This window comes from Lathamus discolor, chromosome 4 (assembly GCF_037157495.1).
Source record: "Lathamus discolor isolate bLatDis1 chromosome 4, bLatDis1.hap1, whole genome shotgun sequence".
Taxonomy (NCBI): Eukaryota; Metazoa; Chordata; class Aves; order Psittaciformes; family Psittacidae; genus Lathamus; species Lathamus discolor.
The window spans coordinates 68,011,282-68,024,173 of record NC_088887.1 but is presented as its reverse complement, the minus strand read 5'-3'; the positions used below and the strand labels follow the sequence as shown (position 1 = coordinate 68,024,173).

Genomic DNA, 12,892 nt, shown 5'->3' with positions numbered 1-12,892 from the left:
TTATATTGTAAAATTCCTTTCTGCTGTGTTGGAGTGTAGTCTCCACTTCAGACACTGAAATTTAGAAGGCAGAAAAGAAAATAATTATGTCTGACAGCACAACAGCACAGCATGATAATCACAGGAGGATCAGGACCATGTGCTGTGCAGTCTAGATAAGTATTTTTGCTCTGCATGAACCTTCACCAAGCAAACATGATCCAGTACATAACATTTAACTGGTGAGCCAGAGATTGCTTCTTGCCGTTCTTCTACGCACTAGAATAGAGGTATCCAAAATCAACTTTTTTTTTAATTATTTTTTAAATTTTTTAAATTATTTTTTATTTTTTTTTCTTTTTGGTAAGGGCATATAGGATCCCAGATTTCATGGACTAGTTGCTCAAAAGCATTCATTATCGTCAAGAAAGGCAGTAGGGAGTGTTTTTTGTCTTATTGTCTGGACATTGGGAGTATTTGAAGATGGTACAATACAGCCGTGAAACCACATTGAGAGTATAAACTTTCATGTCCTAAGGGCTCAGTTATCTGGTATATTATATGAGAAGAGATGAATGAGTTAATGTGTTTTACTAATCTTGGATGGTATGCAGTCTTTTCAGTTAGAAACTCCAGTGCTCCAGAGGAAACAATGGTGGTTTAGTTTTGGGTTCTGATATTTGTGGGAGACCTTACTTGAATTATGCTGTGTTTTTTGGGAATCCAGACTGCACCTTTGTCTTATCCTCCAAGGGAGTATAGGAGGATGACAGCAGTAGAGATAATATGGAGTTAGCAGCTTTACCAAAAGAAACAGTATGAAATGGAGCAGCGTCTGTTCATTTTGCTTCCATTCTTGTAGTTTCTAGATGTGATACACAGATTAGGACTCTGGGATATACACAGTTCCTCTCAGACCATTCAGACCAGTGTGTTCTCTGTGCTTCAATGCAGGCAAAAGAAAATGATCCTTTTTTTTTTTTTATTTTTATTTTTATTTTTTTTTTGTAAAAAATGTTAAGACCTGCTTATTCATGTTTTTGAAACCTGTGTTTTATTACTCTGAAGGCCAATGCATGGGTAGGCAGTTCGGCTGCATTTATTGAATAGGCTGGCACGCAGTTAATTACTTTACCTAGTACATAAAATATCCATACGTTACAAACTGCTACATGACATAATCACAAATGACAATGCAGAGCCTTCTGTTATATTGAATTCATTATTATTCAGGCTCTCTTCTATCACTCTGAAGACAAGATCCCAAATTGGTAGATTCTTTGATTTAAATATAATATATTTTTAGAGAATGCTGCTGTAACTTCACTGAATTGCTGATAGATAGATAATAAAGTCTATTAGAAGGCCTGTAGAGTTGATTAATAGTGTCTGATAAGTAACTTTTCCTTGGTATCAAGCTGGAAATTGATTGCAGTTGTGACTGCTTACCAGTCTAGTCACATAGAAAGGCTCTCAAAGAGCAGCATACAGGAGTAGGGCTTTATAAGAGGATGGTTGCTTGAATGTGCTTAGGATGGCTCTTCAGTACAGAGTTGGATGTTAAACAGAAAACAAGGAAGCTTTGTGTATCCTGTCATTTAAGAGCCCCACCTTTGTAATTACACCCAAAAGAAGCTCTCTGGAGCCAGGAACAGGGGAAGCACATCAGCTCCTTTATTGAAATGTAACTTGTTCTCAGAAGACTTGGCATCAATTGAATTCTTTACATTCTTTACAAGGTAAATAGTTTATATTGTTCCCTTATGATTATTTGCTTGTGGGGTGGGGAGGGAAACCAAGAAAAAAAGAAAGGATTAGGTCCATCACTACAGTAAGCAGACCACTGCTGACCTGATGAAAACGCGTTAGCTGTTAAAATCATGCTGAGTGGTTACAAGCATTGCACTTCAGTTACAGCTTAATAAATGTAATAGAGAGGCTGTTCAAATGGTAAGTAATTTCTCCTGTGCTGAACAAACGATTTTCAAATCCAGGTATTTTGATAGAGATCTTAACACTGCAATTTGAGATGGATTTAAATTAATCTAGTCCTTTCTATGGGTAAGAAATATTTCTTTTTGAAACTGGAAGATCAGTAGACAATACATAATAACTTGATTTCTGAAGAAGGCACCTCTAAAAAATGCATTGATCTGTGGTCCAGACACTGTAATTTCAGTTAGCCTATTGTATTTGTATCACTGATTTCATATGGCATTCATTTCAGCTGCATAAATACTAATAAATTAATATTTCTAATGAAATATAATAAATTTAAATAATATGCATTTTTGGTAGCAGAAAATCATCACGTATAGTAAAGTAGTTGCATACAAAAGCAAACCACATTATTAAAGGGTCAGGGCTCTAGTTTCTGGTCTGATTTCTGTTATCAAGCTTGTGGTGTAAATTAATGCAGCCTTTGGAGCTAGATGAAGCTGGACTGATTTACACCCTCCATGTATCTGGGTCTGTAAGTGCCAAAGCACTTGCTGCTCACTGCATTCTTTTCCTGCGTATCTTTGTTAGTGCTGTGAATACGTTTAGATACCCAGCTCTGAAAGTGTTGTGTAATAGTACAGTATTTATTAAAAAAAAAAATGTTCTTTGTTGTTTTTTTTTTTTTCATTTAATGAATGCGAATCTATTTAACAGTTTGCTGAAGTTGTTGAAATCTTCAAATACTTTATCTTTCTGAAATTCAGAATGATTTCAGGCATCTTAATTAGACTGTAGGTGTATGAAGAGGGACTGATACCGTATGTTTAGCAAGAACAGGCCAAGACTGGAGCTGAAGTGTCACAGGAACCAAGCTAAAGACAAGTGTATGTTTTAGAGAGTTTTTTTCCCTTTTTCCTTTAATACGACCAAGATGCTTAAAGAGTATTGTTTAGGTAGCAGTCTCAAGTAACTACATTCTCAGAATCTTAAATTGCCATTTTTCCAGGTAATTTAAGCCTCATACATTTTTTTTCTGTGCTCTAAAGACCATAGTCCTTCAAATACCCAGAAGTTTAATTATTAATTGTTTAAAATATCATCAAAATCAACATGAATGTTTACAAAAATAGAGGTAAGCGTGTGTCTTGTTTTTGCAAATTTGTAGTTTTAAACATTATGCACCGTAATTCCATGTCACCTTATTTGAGATGCTTGCTGCATTAGGCAGTGTCAGCAATGTGGCTGTGTGTGTGTGCCTTTGATGAAGAGACAAGTGTTTTAACTTGCTGTATTTTGCAAAACACACTATTCCCAGGGTCCAGGAGTACTTACTTCTCTGAATCACAACATACATTTATATCATATGAGAAGTCAAAATGCAGTATGTATGAGCACAATTGGAAACTTTTTTGTAGTGCCTGTGTGAACATGTATATAGGCATCCAGCTTTACATTCTGGAAATGCCGCCCTGACGTGTGATCCAGATTAGACAGAAGTGTAATTACCCCCAGGCAATGTGAATTATTCTCTGAGGTGTTTTTTTTTTTTTTTTTTTTTTTAGGATAACTAGACTTCCAATTTAAATGCTAGATCAAGTGACTAAAGTGACATAAGTCATAAAGAAATGGAAGTATAAAGTTCTAACAATGTGGTCTCTGAAAAGAGGTATGGCAAAATATTTTTACATGCTGTAAAGTTATTTGGGTGCAAATCGCCTGCAGGATATGGAAGAAAATGCCTGTAGTAATCACATTCTTCCTCTCTGTTTGTGTGGCATCATCCTTCCCAAGCTCTTTATGTTGTTCAGGAACTAGAGCTTGTAGTGCCACAAAATAGTCCTCACCTTCACAGTGAGAACCAGTGACAATTCAAAGTGAGCAGTTCCTCTTTACTCAGAAATTTCTTGTACTGAAATCAAGCTCGTAATTTATGTTGTAATGCAATTGGCACTATGTCCAATTGTGAGTAAATCGCTACAGTTTTATGAACAGATTGTTTTGTAGTAATTCTTCTTCTAGTGATTCAGGGTGGACCCAGTCAGTGAGGTAGCTCTACAGCAGCAAGCATCATTGAAACATTTTTCTTCCCTTTCAGTTGCAGTGGTAGTAACTTCCTGTGTCCTATGCTAGGTAATAACTAACGTGATCAAGGGATCTCTGGTTTTTATATTTCAGTGTTTCATAAGGGCTTTTATATGTGTACTTATATAGAAGATGCAGACCTTAAAACCAGATGCATACCTACAATTGTGTTTATTCTAGTAATTTTGGTCCAGGGCATCTCATTAAATAAATAATAAATACCCTGGTAAGCTTTTTCAGTGTTTTGATGGAGACACTGCTAATGAATTATCCAGTGATAATTCATTTAAACCATAAACCATGACAGTCACAGCGACCTTATCAAATCACTTTACATAACTGTAGTTTGTCATAGACTGAAGCAAGAACCACATGAAATAATCTTCAAATATGATATCTTAAGTAATGAGATATAAACTCTTACGCATATTGATACAGAAGGCAACCTTTTTCCCTACCCACAAACCTTTTCTCATGTTACCACACTGCCTCCTGACTAGCATACTCAAAACCAACTTTGGCTGAGATAATGTTTTCCATATATCTTCTGCTATTTGAATGGGTTCCATACAAGGTTCTTGTATAAGTTCAATATGCTGGTTTGTGCTGGTTTTCTCATATATGTGGGAAAGAAAAGGATGGGCAGACCTGAGACACATGTTACCCGTTAGGAGGCTTTTAACAGCTTCGCTTTCAAGCCTGGCTGTAGCTGAGTTGTCAGTCTCTAAGCAGCAACAGTTTACATCCGCCTAATAAAGTTGTGTTTAGCAGCTGTTTTTTCCTGGAGGTTGTCTTTACAGTTGAAGCTGTGGCTGCTTGTTGGCAGTGCTCGATTAGGACAGAGTGCTTGGCATACTTTGAATGATACAGTTTAATCCTGAGGATTGGGCTAACAGAAACTTTGGGCAATTCAGCAGAGGAAGTACATATTTTCATGCCTGAGACAGGCTAATCCTATGCATTCATACAGGCTGGGAACTGACTGATTTGATCTGCAGCCCTGCTGAAGAGGATGCAGGGGTTACAGTGGACACAAAGTTGAGTCGGAGCCAGCCCCGCGTGCTGGTTGTAAATAAGGCAAACTACATAGTAGGCTATATTAGGCCTGTGGCCAGTAGATTTAGGGAAGTCATTGTCTGCTTGTACTCGGGACTAGTGAAAGTATGCCTGCAAGTATGTGTGTAGTCTTGCCCCCCCACCACAGTGTAAGATAAACATTGAGGAACTGGAGTGAGGGCAGCAGAAGGCTACCAGAACATTACATAAATGACAAAGCTGAACTCTTCTTGGTAGTGACAGTAGTAACCAGGGATAAGGGCCACTGAAAAAAACCAAGGCATTTTTGATAGGAGGCAACACTGGAACAGATTACCCAGAGAACTTGGAGAATCAGTTGACAGAGGTTTTCAAGTCTCTGCTAGATAAGACATGGTTACCTGATCTGATGTCGCTGATTAGCCACCTGCTCAAAGTGGCATTAAGTGATCCCCAATATTTCCTCCAGAAGCATGTCTATAACCCTTCTGGGTTTGAGTCTGTCTCTCTTGGGGTAATAGCCACGTAACTCTGCCTCTTGTGCCACTGGCAGTTCCCCATGCTCAGTAGGCCACCACTCAGAGCAGAGATCTGCCTGATTCTAAAACTGGGACTGAATGTTACATGCCTTAATGATTATCATCTGAAATATTGATTCAGAGTCTGCCGTTGTCTGCATCTGTACTATGATGTTTAATCCAGGCTTAAACTAACAAGGCTGCTGACCTGCAGCTACTATATCCGTAGGCAGGTACAGATCTCATTTGAGATGTATCAGGTTCTAGATTTTCTGAGAGAATAAAATCCCATCTGCAGGTCAGTGCTTCTCATCTGAGACCATTGTACAAGTGCATTAAGAGACTTCAATCTGCCTGAATTGTTTGACTCCCGCCACACACACTGGAAACCACTATGTGAGATCAGTTCTGGCAGTCAAGTACTGTTCTTCACGGAGCAAATAGACAGACACTGACGCAGGCTGAAAGCCAGTCCAGTCGAGAGGCAAAGGATTCTAAGCCAGCCACGTCCTTTCTGAAACTGGAAGCTGGCTGTATGAATTCATCTTTGCCATGCTTTATTTGACCAAGTCATTAAGCTAATTTGTTTGATTTCTCACCCTGGAAGAGCAGAGTACAGTGACAGTAAAGGTGTCCTACAGCTTGCACCAGTCTCAGTTATGATTGTGGCAGCAAACACTAGCAGTTCCTCCTAAGAGTGGAAGCTAAGCTGAGGAAAAGCAAAGATACTTTTCAAGTCTGTTGTCAGTGAACTAGCACTGATTTATGGCTAAGACTAGAAGAACAGCAACAGTTTTCACCCTCAGCTGAGTTTTCCAGCTATAGACAGCAACTTCAGGTGTAGCCTGTCAGAGCCCAAGTATATGGCTGCTGCTTCTTCCATTATATAAGAGAAGGAAGGGACAGATCTCTTGTAAAACTCTTGTACAGCTGGACGCTTAGCTTTGTTGTCAAACATGGTGTAATGCAGCAAGCTGGTTTTCCCTCTGAGGCTGTGAGCCTGACTGGCAGGCACTATACACAGAAGTGTTGGGGTATAGTCTTCCAAGCCAAAAGTACTGTTTGGGCTTAAGGGATGGGTGCTGATGTATTTTATACAAACCAGAACAATTCTGATAAGGAATATTTGAAGTTTGTTCATTCCCTAGTCCTGTTGTGAGAGAAAGGAGATGCAGTCACAAACTGCCTTGGGCCGAGGAGGGTCTGAGTGTACATCTTCTATTTGATTGAATTCTCTGAACACTGGGACTGAAGTGCAGAATAAAGTTAGATCTTCTGCAGCTTTACGAAGTTACCCTTTCATTTTCTTGTCTTTTCTGACATATGCTCAGAAATGAAACATATCATTTAAGGTCAAATGGAAAATTTTGTTATACAGAAGGAGTTGTTGGCTTTTGACATGCAAAAAGAAAGGGTTCGTGTTTTGGCTTAGTGCAAGCCAATACTTGTTTCCATTTTTTTGTAGTTTGACAACTTTTTTTTTTTTTTTTTTAACTGGAAGGGCGTTCTAAGAAAAGAGCAGAAATTATAGGGAGGGAAAGGATAGCCTATGTTAAAAGAAGCTGACTGAACTTGACATCTAGAACTGTATTTTTTGCCTGCTTCTGTCATGGAGTTTCTCAAGAAGTCACTCTGGGCACTTTCTGTATAGATGTATGCTCCTCAATTTTGGGAAGTCTGGTTTGAGACCTTGGGTTCTAATTCATAGTGAGTACAAATAGAATACAATATATGCTTTATAATACAAAATCATTTAACAATATAATGAATAAATAGATAATGTAATAGATATAACTTACAGAGTGATTGACATTCAGGCCTAGGACTATCAGTTTCCTAATATTTTATTATGGTATCATGATACATAATAGTTTATAGAATACTATGCGTTTAAAGCAAAACAAAAACATTCAAGAAAAGAATATAGAATTCTTGAATTGGACACCCAGAACTAGTAATTTAAAAAGAAAATAATTATCTTTCAGTTCTTCAGTACAGAATGTAGATAAGAATGCCCCTTTATCCCTCTCTTTTTAATGAAAATAAATAGTCGTGAAGCATTTATGCACTATTATAATGGGGGCTTTACAAAAGACTGTCAAGAAGTTATTAATTATGTCTTCAGAGCATGGTTTGAATGGTATTCAGTAGTTTAAACATATGTCAAGCAACAAGCAGAAAACAAAGTGGTCATTTAGTCAAGACTGCTCTGCTAGTTCCCTGAATGAAGTAGTGGTCTTTTGGTGGTATAATTACACACTTGGAATTGCACTTGCAAAGTAAGTAAACAAAAGCAGGCCTAATTAAAATTGCACAGTAGCGCTTAATTTTGGTATTTAGTGCCCAAGGTGACTTGATCCCCTTCAAGAGCTTTTCCATCGAACTAAGGAGAAAAAAATCTCATCTGGACTGCTGAAAGTCCTTAGAAATTACGAATTTGGACACCTGGCTCCCACATGAAGAAAATTTAAGTATGTAGATAAAGTAGAACATGAGAATCAGAAGTGATTTGGTACCCTGTCAAAGGGTCTTAGGGCAAGTTAGTGGGTACATCATCAGTTGATGTGGATTCACATCCAAGGACTCTAGCAATAACAATTATCTAACAATACACTAGTCCTCTTTTGTAAGAGAACTGTTTCCTGAAAAGCAACTAGCAGCAGGTTTTGGTCTTCTTTCTCAGCGGAAAAGTGAACATAGTAGAAAAGAGCATCACTGTTAACTGCATTGTCAGTAAATATACCAGATTTAACAGTAACAACAAAAGAGGAATCTTAACTTCAAGCTAATGCTACTAATGTTAGGATTAACTGAATCAAAGACGCATTTGTGATTGTTTTCCACATGAAGATTTCAGTATCTGACAGTTCCATCAGAAGATTCCATTTGGTTGGCTCTAGACAATACAAAAAAAAAGAAAGAAAAAAATAATAATCTGAAATGACTTTGATGTTTTTAATAGACAGTTGCCTGAGTACCCACTGCATGCTAATGAACTCATTATAATTATGATATGATGATTTTTCTTCTCACTGAATAACAGGGATTTTATAACCTAAAGCAATATGAAAATTAATAAAAAGGAAGTGCGGGCATCAGCGATGTCAGTTCCCTGCAAAATAGTCTCTTGTTTGTAACCAAATGCAAGCCACTTGAATTATATTATTTAGATATTTTGCCCATCCCAAAGCTGAACTTTTGCACTTCTTTCTATTCACATTTGTTTACATGAACTGATTTAGATTTTAAAAAAGCATCAGTGGTTTAATGAAATTAGCTACGTGTTGTTTCTAAAAACTAAATTATAATGGTATATACTCTGTAGTCAGCATTGGTCAAGTAGGAGGAGCTCACATGATAAATTTACATGTAGTTAGAAAGGACAAAAAAATTGGTGGAGGTTTCATGGCACATGCTGTTGCATGAACTAAATGTGTTCATCTTTAATTTCTTTCAGGCTGTTTCCAGCTATGTAATGTTTTTCGGTCCCATGAGATGGAAATTGAGCAGTGCTTGCTGGAGTCCCTCCCTCTTGGCCAGCGGCAGCGGCTGGTGAAGCGGATGCGCTGTGACCAAATAAAGGCATATTATGAGCGAGAAAAAGCTTTCCAGAAATGGGAGGGCTACGTGAAGAAACTGAAACATGGAAAGAATCGAGTTCGTTTTAATCTTGCTGATATGATACAGGATGCAATCATACGTCATGATGACAAAGAAGGTACTCTAGTACTTTTGAACTAATATATTCTTTTTGAATAGTAAAAATTTAGAGGAAAGGCTCACCTGTCTTTAGGAAAAATACTATTTCATGTGATAGTAATCACTGTTGTAATAGAATATACAGGCATGTATTGCATACACAGTGCTATAGATTGTTACTGAAATGAATAAGGTGTGGAGAATAAACTGAAATGTAATGAATTTATTCTGAGGTTATTATATGCATAAATGAAGATATTTCAAAAGCAGTAAGGGCTATGATCATCATTATGAGTGGCCTCTTATGAACCTACATGAGCCATAGAAAATTAGTTTCTCAATTTTAGCCAAAATCTGGAGTAATGAATGCTGCTATTAGTGGTACTGACCTGGATAAAGCAATGAGACAGTGTTGACCCATAGTCACACCAAATGGTGAGTCATCTTTCTGGTGGTGAAATGATGTCTGTCCTTTTGAAACATGTACCCAGATTTTAAGGGTTCTGTTTTTAGCTTCCTGGTGGTGGTTAAATTCCTGGGGCAGCTGATAGTAATCTTGAGAAAATCTGTGATTTATTCCTCAAAAGGAAACCAAACCTTGCAGTGAGGATCCCTCAAGTTTTAGAAGTCCCCAAGAATCCCCATATTGTTGTGTGTGAGGGATGTAAGAAAAGAGCTCATGCAATGCTTTTAGCAACCTCTATGCAAACAGATTTTATGGCAGCTCTTTGTAATCACATTAACACAAAACTACCTGAGTACAGGAGGCTCTGAAATTGAGTCATATCACACAAATGAATTGGCAAGTTTCTGCTAATTTTTTATCAGTTTGATAAGGTATGCTTTTTTTACTCACTCCTGAACCTTCATTTTAATGGGCATTTGCTCTAACTGTGACTGCTTATCATTGGGGTATATTCCTACACATTTAGATCTACACAGGAAATGAATTAAAGAGCTCTTCTCTTCCAGTGAGTGCCCAGGGCATCATTTATAACTAAGTTACAAATAAGCTTCACAACCTTTTCTTCTACTCTCTAGTGTGTAGAAGTACAGGGATTATAAATGAAGATATTCTTCCTTCTTTTTCCCATAGTTCCCAACATTCTGTAAAGCCCAAGCATAGTACTAGCTGTAACTCCTAGCATTCTATAAAAGTCAGATATTTGAAAAATGAATTATGAAAAAATGTAGCTTTGTCGTGGTTTGCTTTAAACAACAGGTGTTTAAGCAATGTGTTTACAAACAAAAATAAAAATAATTGAAACTCATAGATATAAAAGCTGCTCTCCTACTCTTGTTTTTGATTGGAACATCCAACCATGATTCTTCAGTGAATACATCCACATTAGGATTTCAGCTTAAATTAGTATGCTTTTGTAGTAAATACCATATCCATTTACTGTGTTTGGACTTGTTTTATGGAGCTTGCAAACTAGGTTCCTTTCAGAGAGAGCTGAACTGGAAGATGCGGTCTGGAAGCACACCTAGTGCCTCTGAACAGTAATGGGTTTTCAGTCCATAAGTCCAGGCTAGACATAGGCTGAAGTAACCTCTGAAACAGCTATAGCTGGGGAAGTTGGGCTTTTGGCACTGTCTGTTTCTTTTATTTATTTATTTATATTTCAGCCATTCATTGAACATTCATTATTCACATTACACATCACTATTTACTAATGGGTATATAAAACCAGTAACCTACTTGTGATAGATCCTGATAGTTGTGCAGAGTATCCTCCATCTCACTGCAACCTCACATCAACTTTGTCGGTACAACTTGAGTGAATACAGCTCTGATGTGAAAAAGGTCTGAATCCTTCCCTTCACTGGGTCCTAAGGCAGAAATGACTGTGATATAAGGCTGCAGAGGGGAATGAGCACACATTTGCTGGCTCTTTGAATGTCACACCATTGAATGTCACCCCCTGCTTTTGGTGAAACATCCTGGGGGACTGAGAAAAAGAGATTGTAATATTGGGTTAAGCAAACCCAACGTGGGAGACAGGTTTTAACAGCCTGTCAGCCTTCCTCTCTTCTTACAAATCCTTGTCTGGTCTTCAGGATCTGTCTTTTACTGCAGAGTGTGCTCAGTAATCAAGAGCGTTCCCAAATACACTCAGTCTGAATATAGGGAACAAAGTTCAATAATAAATATGTAAAAAATGCTTCTCCTGGAAAAGCTGAGCCTTGAACAAACATTTTAAAACCATAGCTCAATGTAAGTAAGTAGCAAAGAAGTACCTTAACGTGAATTAATAATAATAATTTAATGCCTTAGCATAAACCCCTTTCTGCTATAAAAGATAAGTTATCCTGTGAAAAAAATGGGGTTCAGACTGATCTAAATATTGTATATTTTGTAATAAATGATGAAAGTGATTAAGATGAGAACTCAGCAAATCTTAAAAAATTCAGGTTTTTCTACTCAACATTATTGGCAACAGGGTATTTTACTGCAGTTTGGATGTCTTTACTTCATCAGAGATAATTTAATTTTGAAACTAGACATTCTGCTTAGAATAAGATATGTAATAAGAAGTATAAAGGTGTGGTCCAACATATTCAGCACTCGAATAGCTTTAGCCGACTAAATTCTGTCAGATGACACATTTCCTTATGGGCAACTAATTTTGTGAGCTTGAAGTGCAATGGCTGTAAAGAGATTAATTCCACTCAAAGTATAATGTAACTCATCTGGCTGTGAGTAAGCGTGATGCTGCTATTCAGGATGCATGGGCAAACGGTAGTGTCCAAGAAGAGTACTGTGCAATGTGGATACTTTAGACAGCTGGATACACATAGTCAATTTTGTGATGAGACTGTAAATGTTATTGTACTGTTTTTTGTGATCCTTTGGTTCAAAGTGGTTTTAAGTCTTCAAGCTTCACAGCTTTCAGGATGAGGGGGTTTTGTAAAAGAAACTGAAAATCTCAAGGCTAAAATTCAGGAATTCATACAATTTTCTTCCAGTTTTACCCTTGGAATAGGGTATACAGAAACAGAATCACAAAAGAGTAGACTCATGCACAAACAACTGCAACTGGGCCATTTTCTTCTGTTTTTAGATGTATGTAGGAATTGCTTGCAAATCTTGGACTGTTAAATGCAGTTCTGTGCTTCCCCCAATCTTTAAATTGAAGCACTTCCAAAATCAGCTTGACTGTCTTGTGCTCCTCTGAGACTGTTAAGCAGAGTTGTGTTTGCTGATGAATCCTGGAGTAGTTTTACTTGGTTTGGGGTCTGATCACAAAGAAATCTGTCACATATACTGCTTAAGTAGAAAATGTGAATACATTGCATGAGCTCATGGACGAGCAACATATCCAGGAGTAATTATAAAAAGAGGTTAAGAAGGTGGAAATGAAGACCTTTGAGAGTGATAAAGCAGTGCTTACATCTGAACAGGTTTGAATGTAGCTGGCAATAATTAAAAAAGAAAAAAACATTCTATAGGTGTAAAATACTGGTAGAGATCTTTTACAGTTCTATGAAAGGAATGCAAAAAGTGTAATATGGAAAGTGGAAAGAGGACACAACAGTAGAAGGGGATAGAAGTAGCTTCCCAAGGTGAAGTTCAGGGGCTCATTTCTCATGGAGTATCACAAAAGATATAGACTGGACAGCACATTTTGAAATGG

General features: G+C 37.4%; 1 protein-coding gene across 1 annotated transcript in view; it reads left to right on the top strand.

Annotated features, from left to right (window-relative positions):
• The window catches only part of MYO16 (myosin XVI), a 369,554-nt gene that overhangs the window by 87,375 nt on the left and 269,287 nt on the right, over positions 1-12,892 (top strand). Inside the window, exon 2 of the mRNA XM_065677940.1 lies at positions 9,013-9,273. Coding sequence (XP_065534012.1) covers positions 9,051-9,273 — 223 coding nt within the window. The 5' untranslated portion in view covers positions 9,013-9,050. The remainder of the gene's footprint in view (positions 1-9,012; positions 9,274-12,892) is intronic.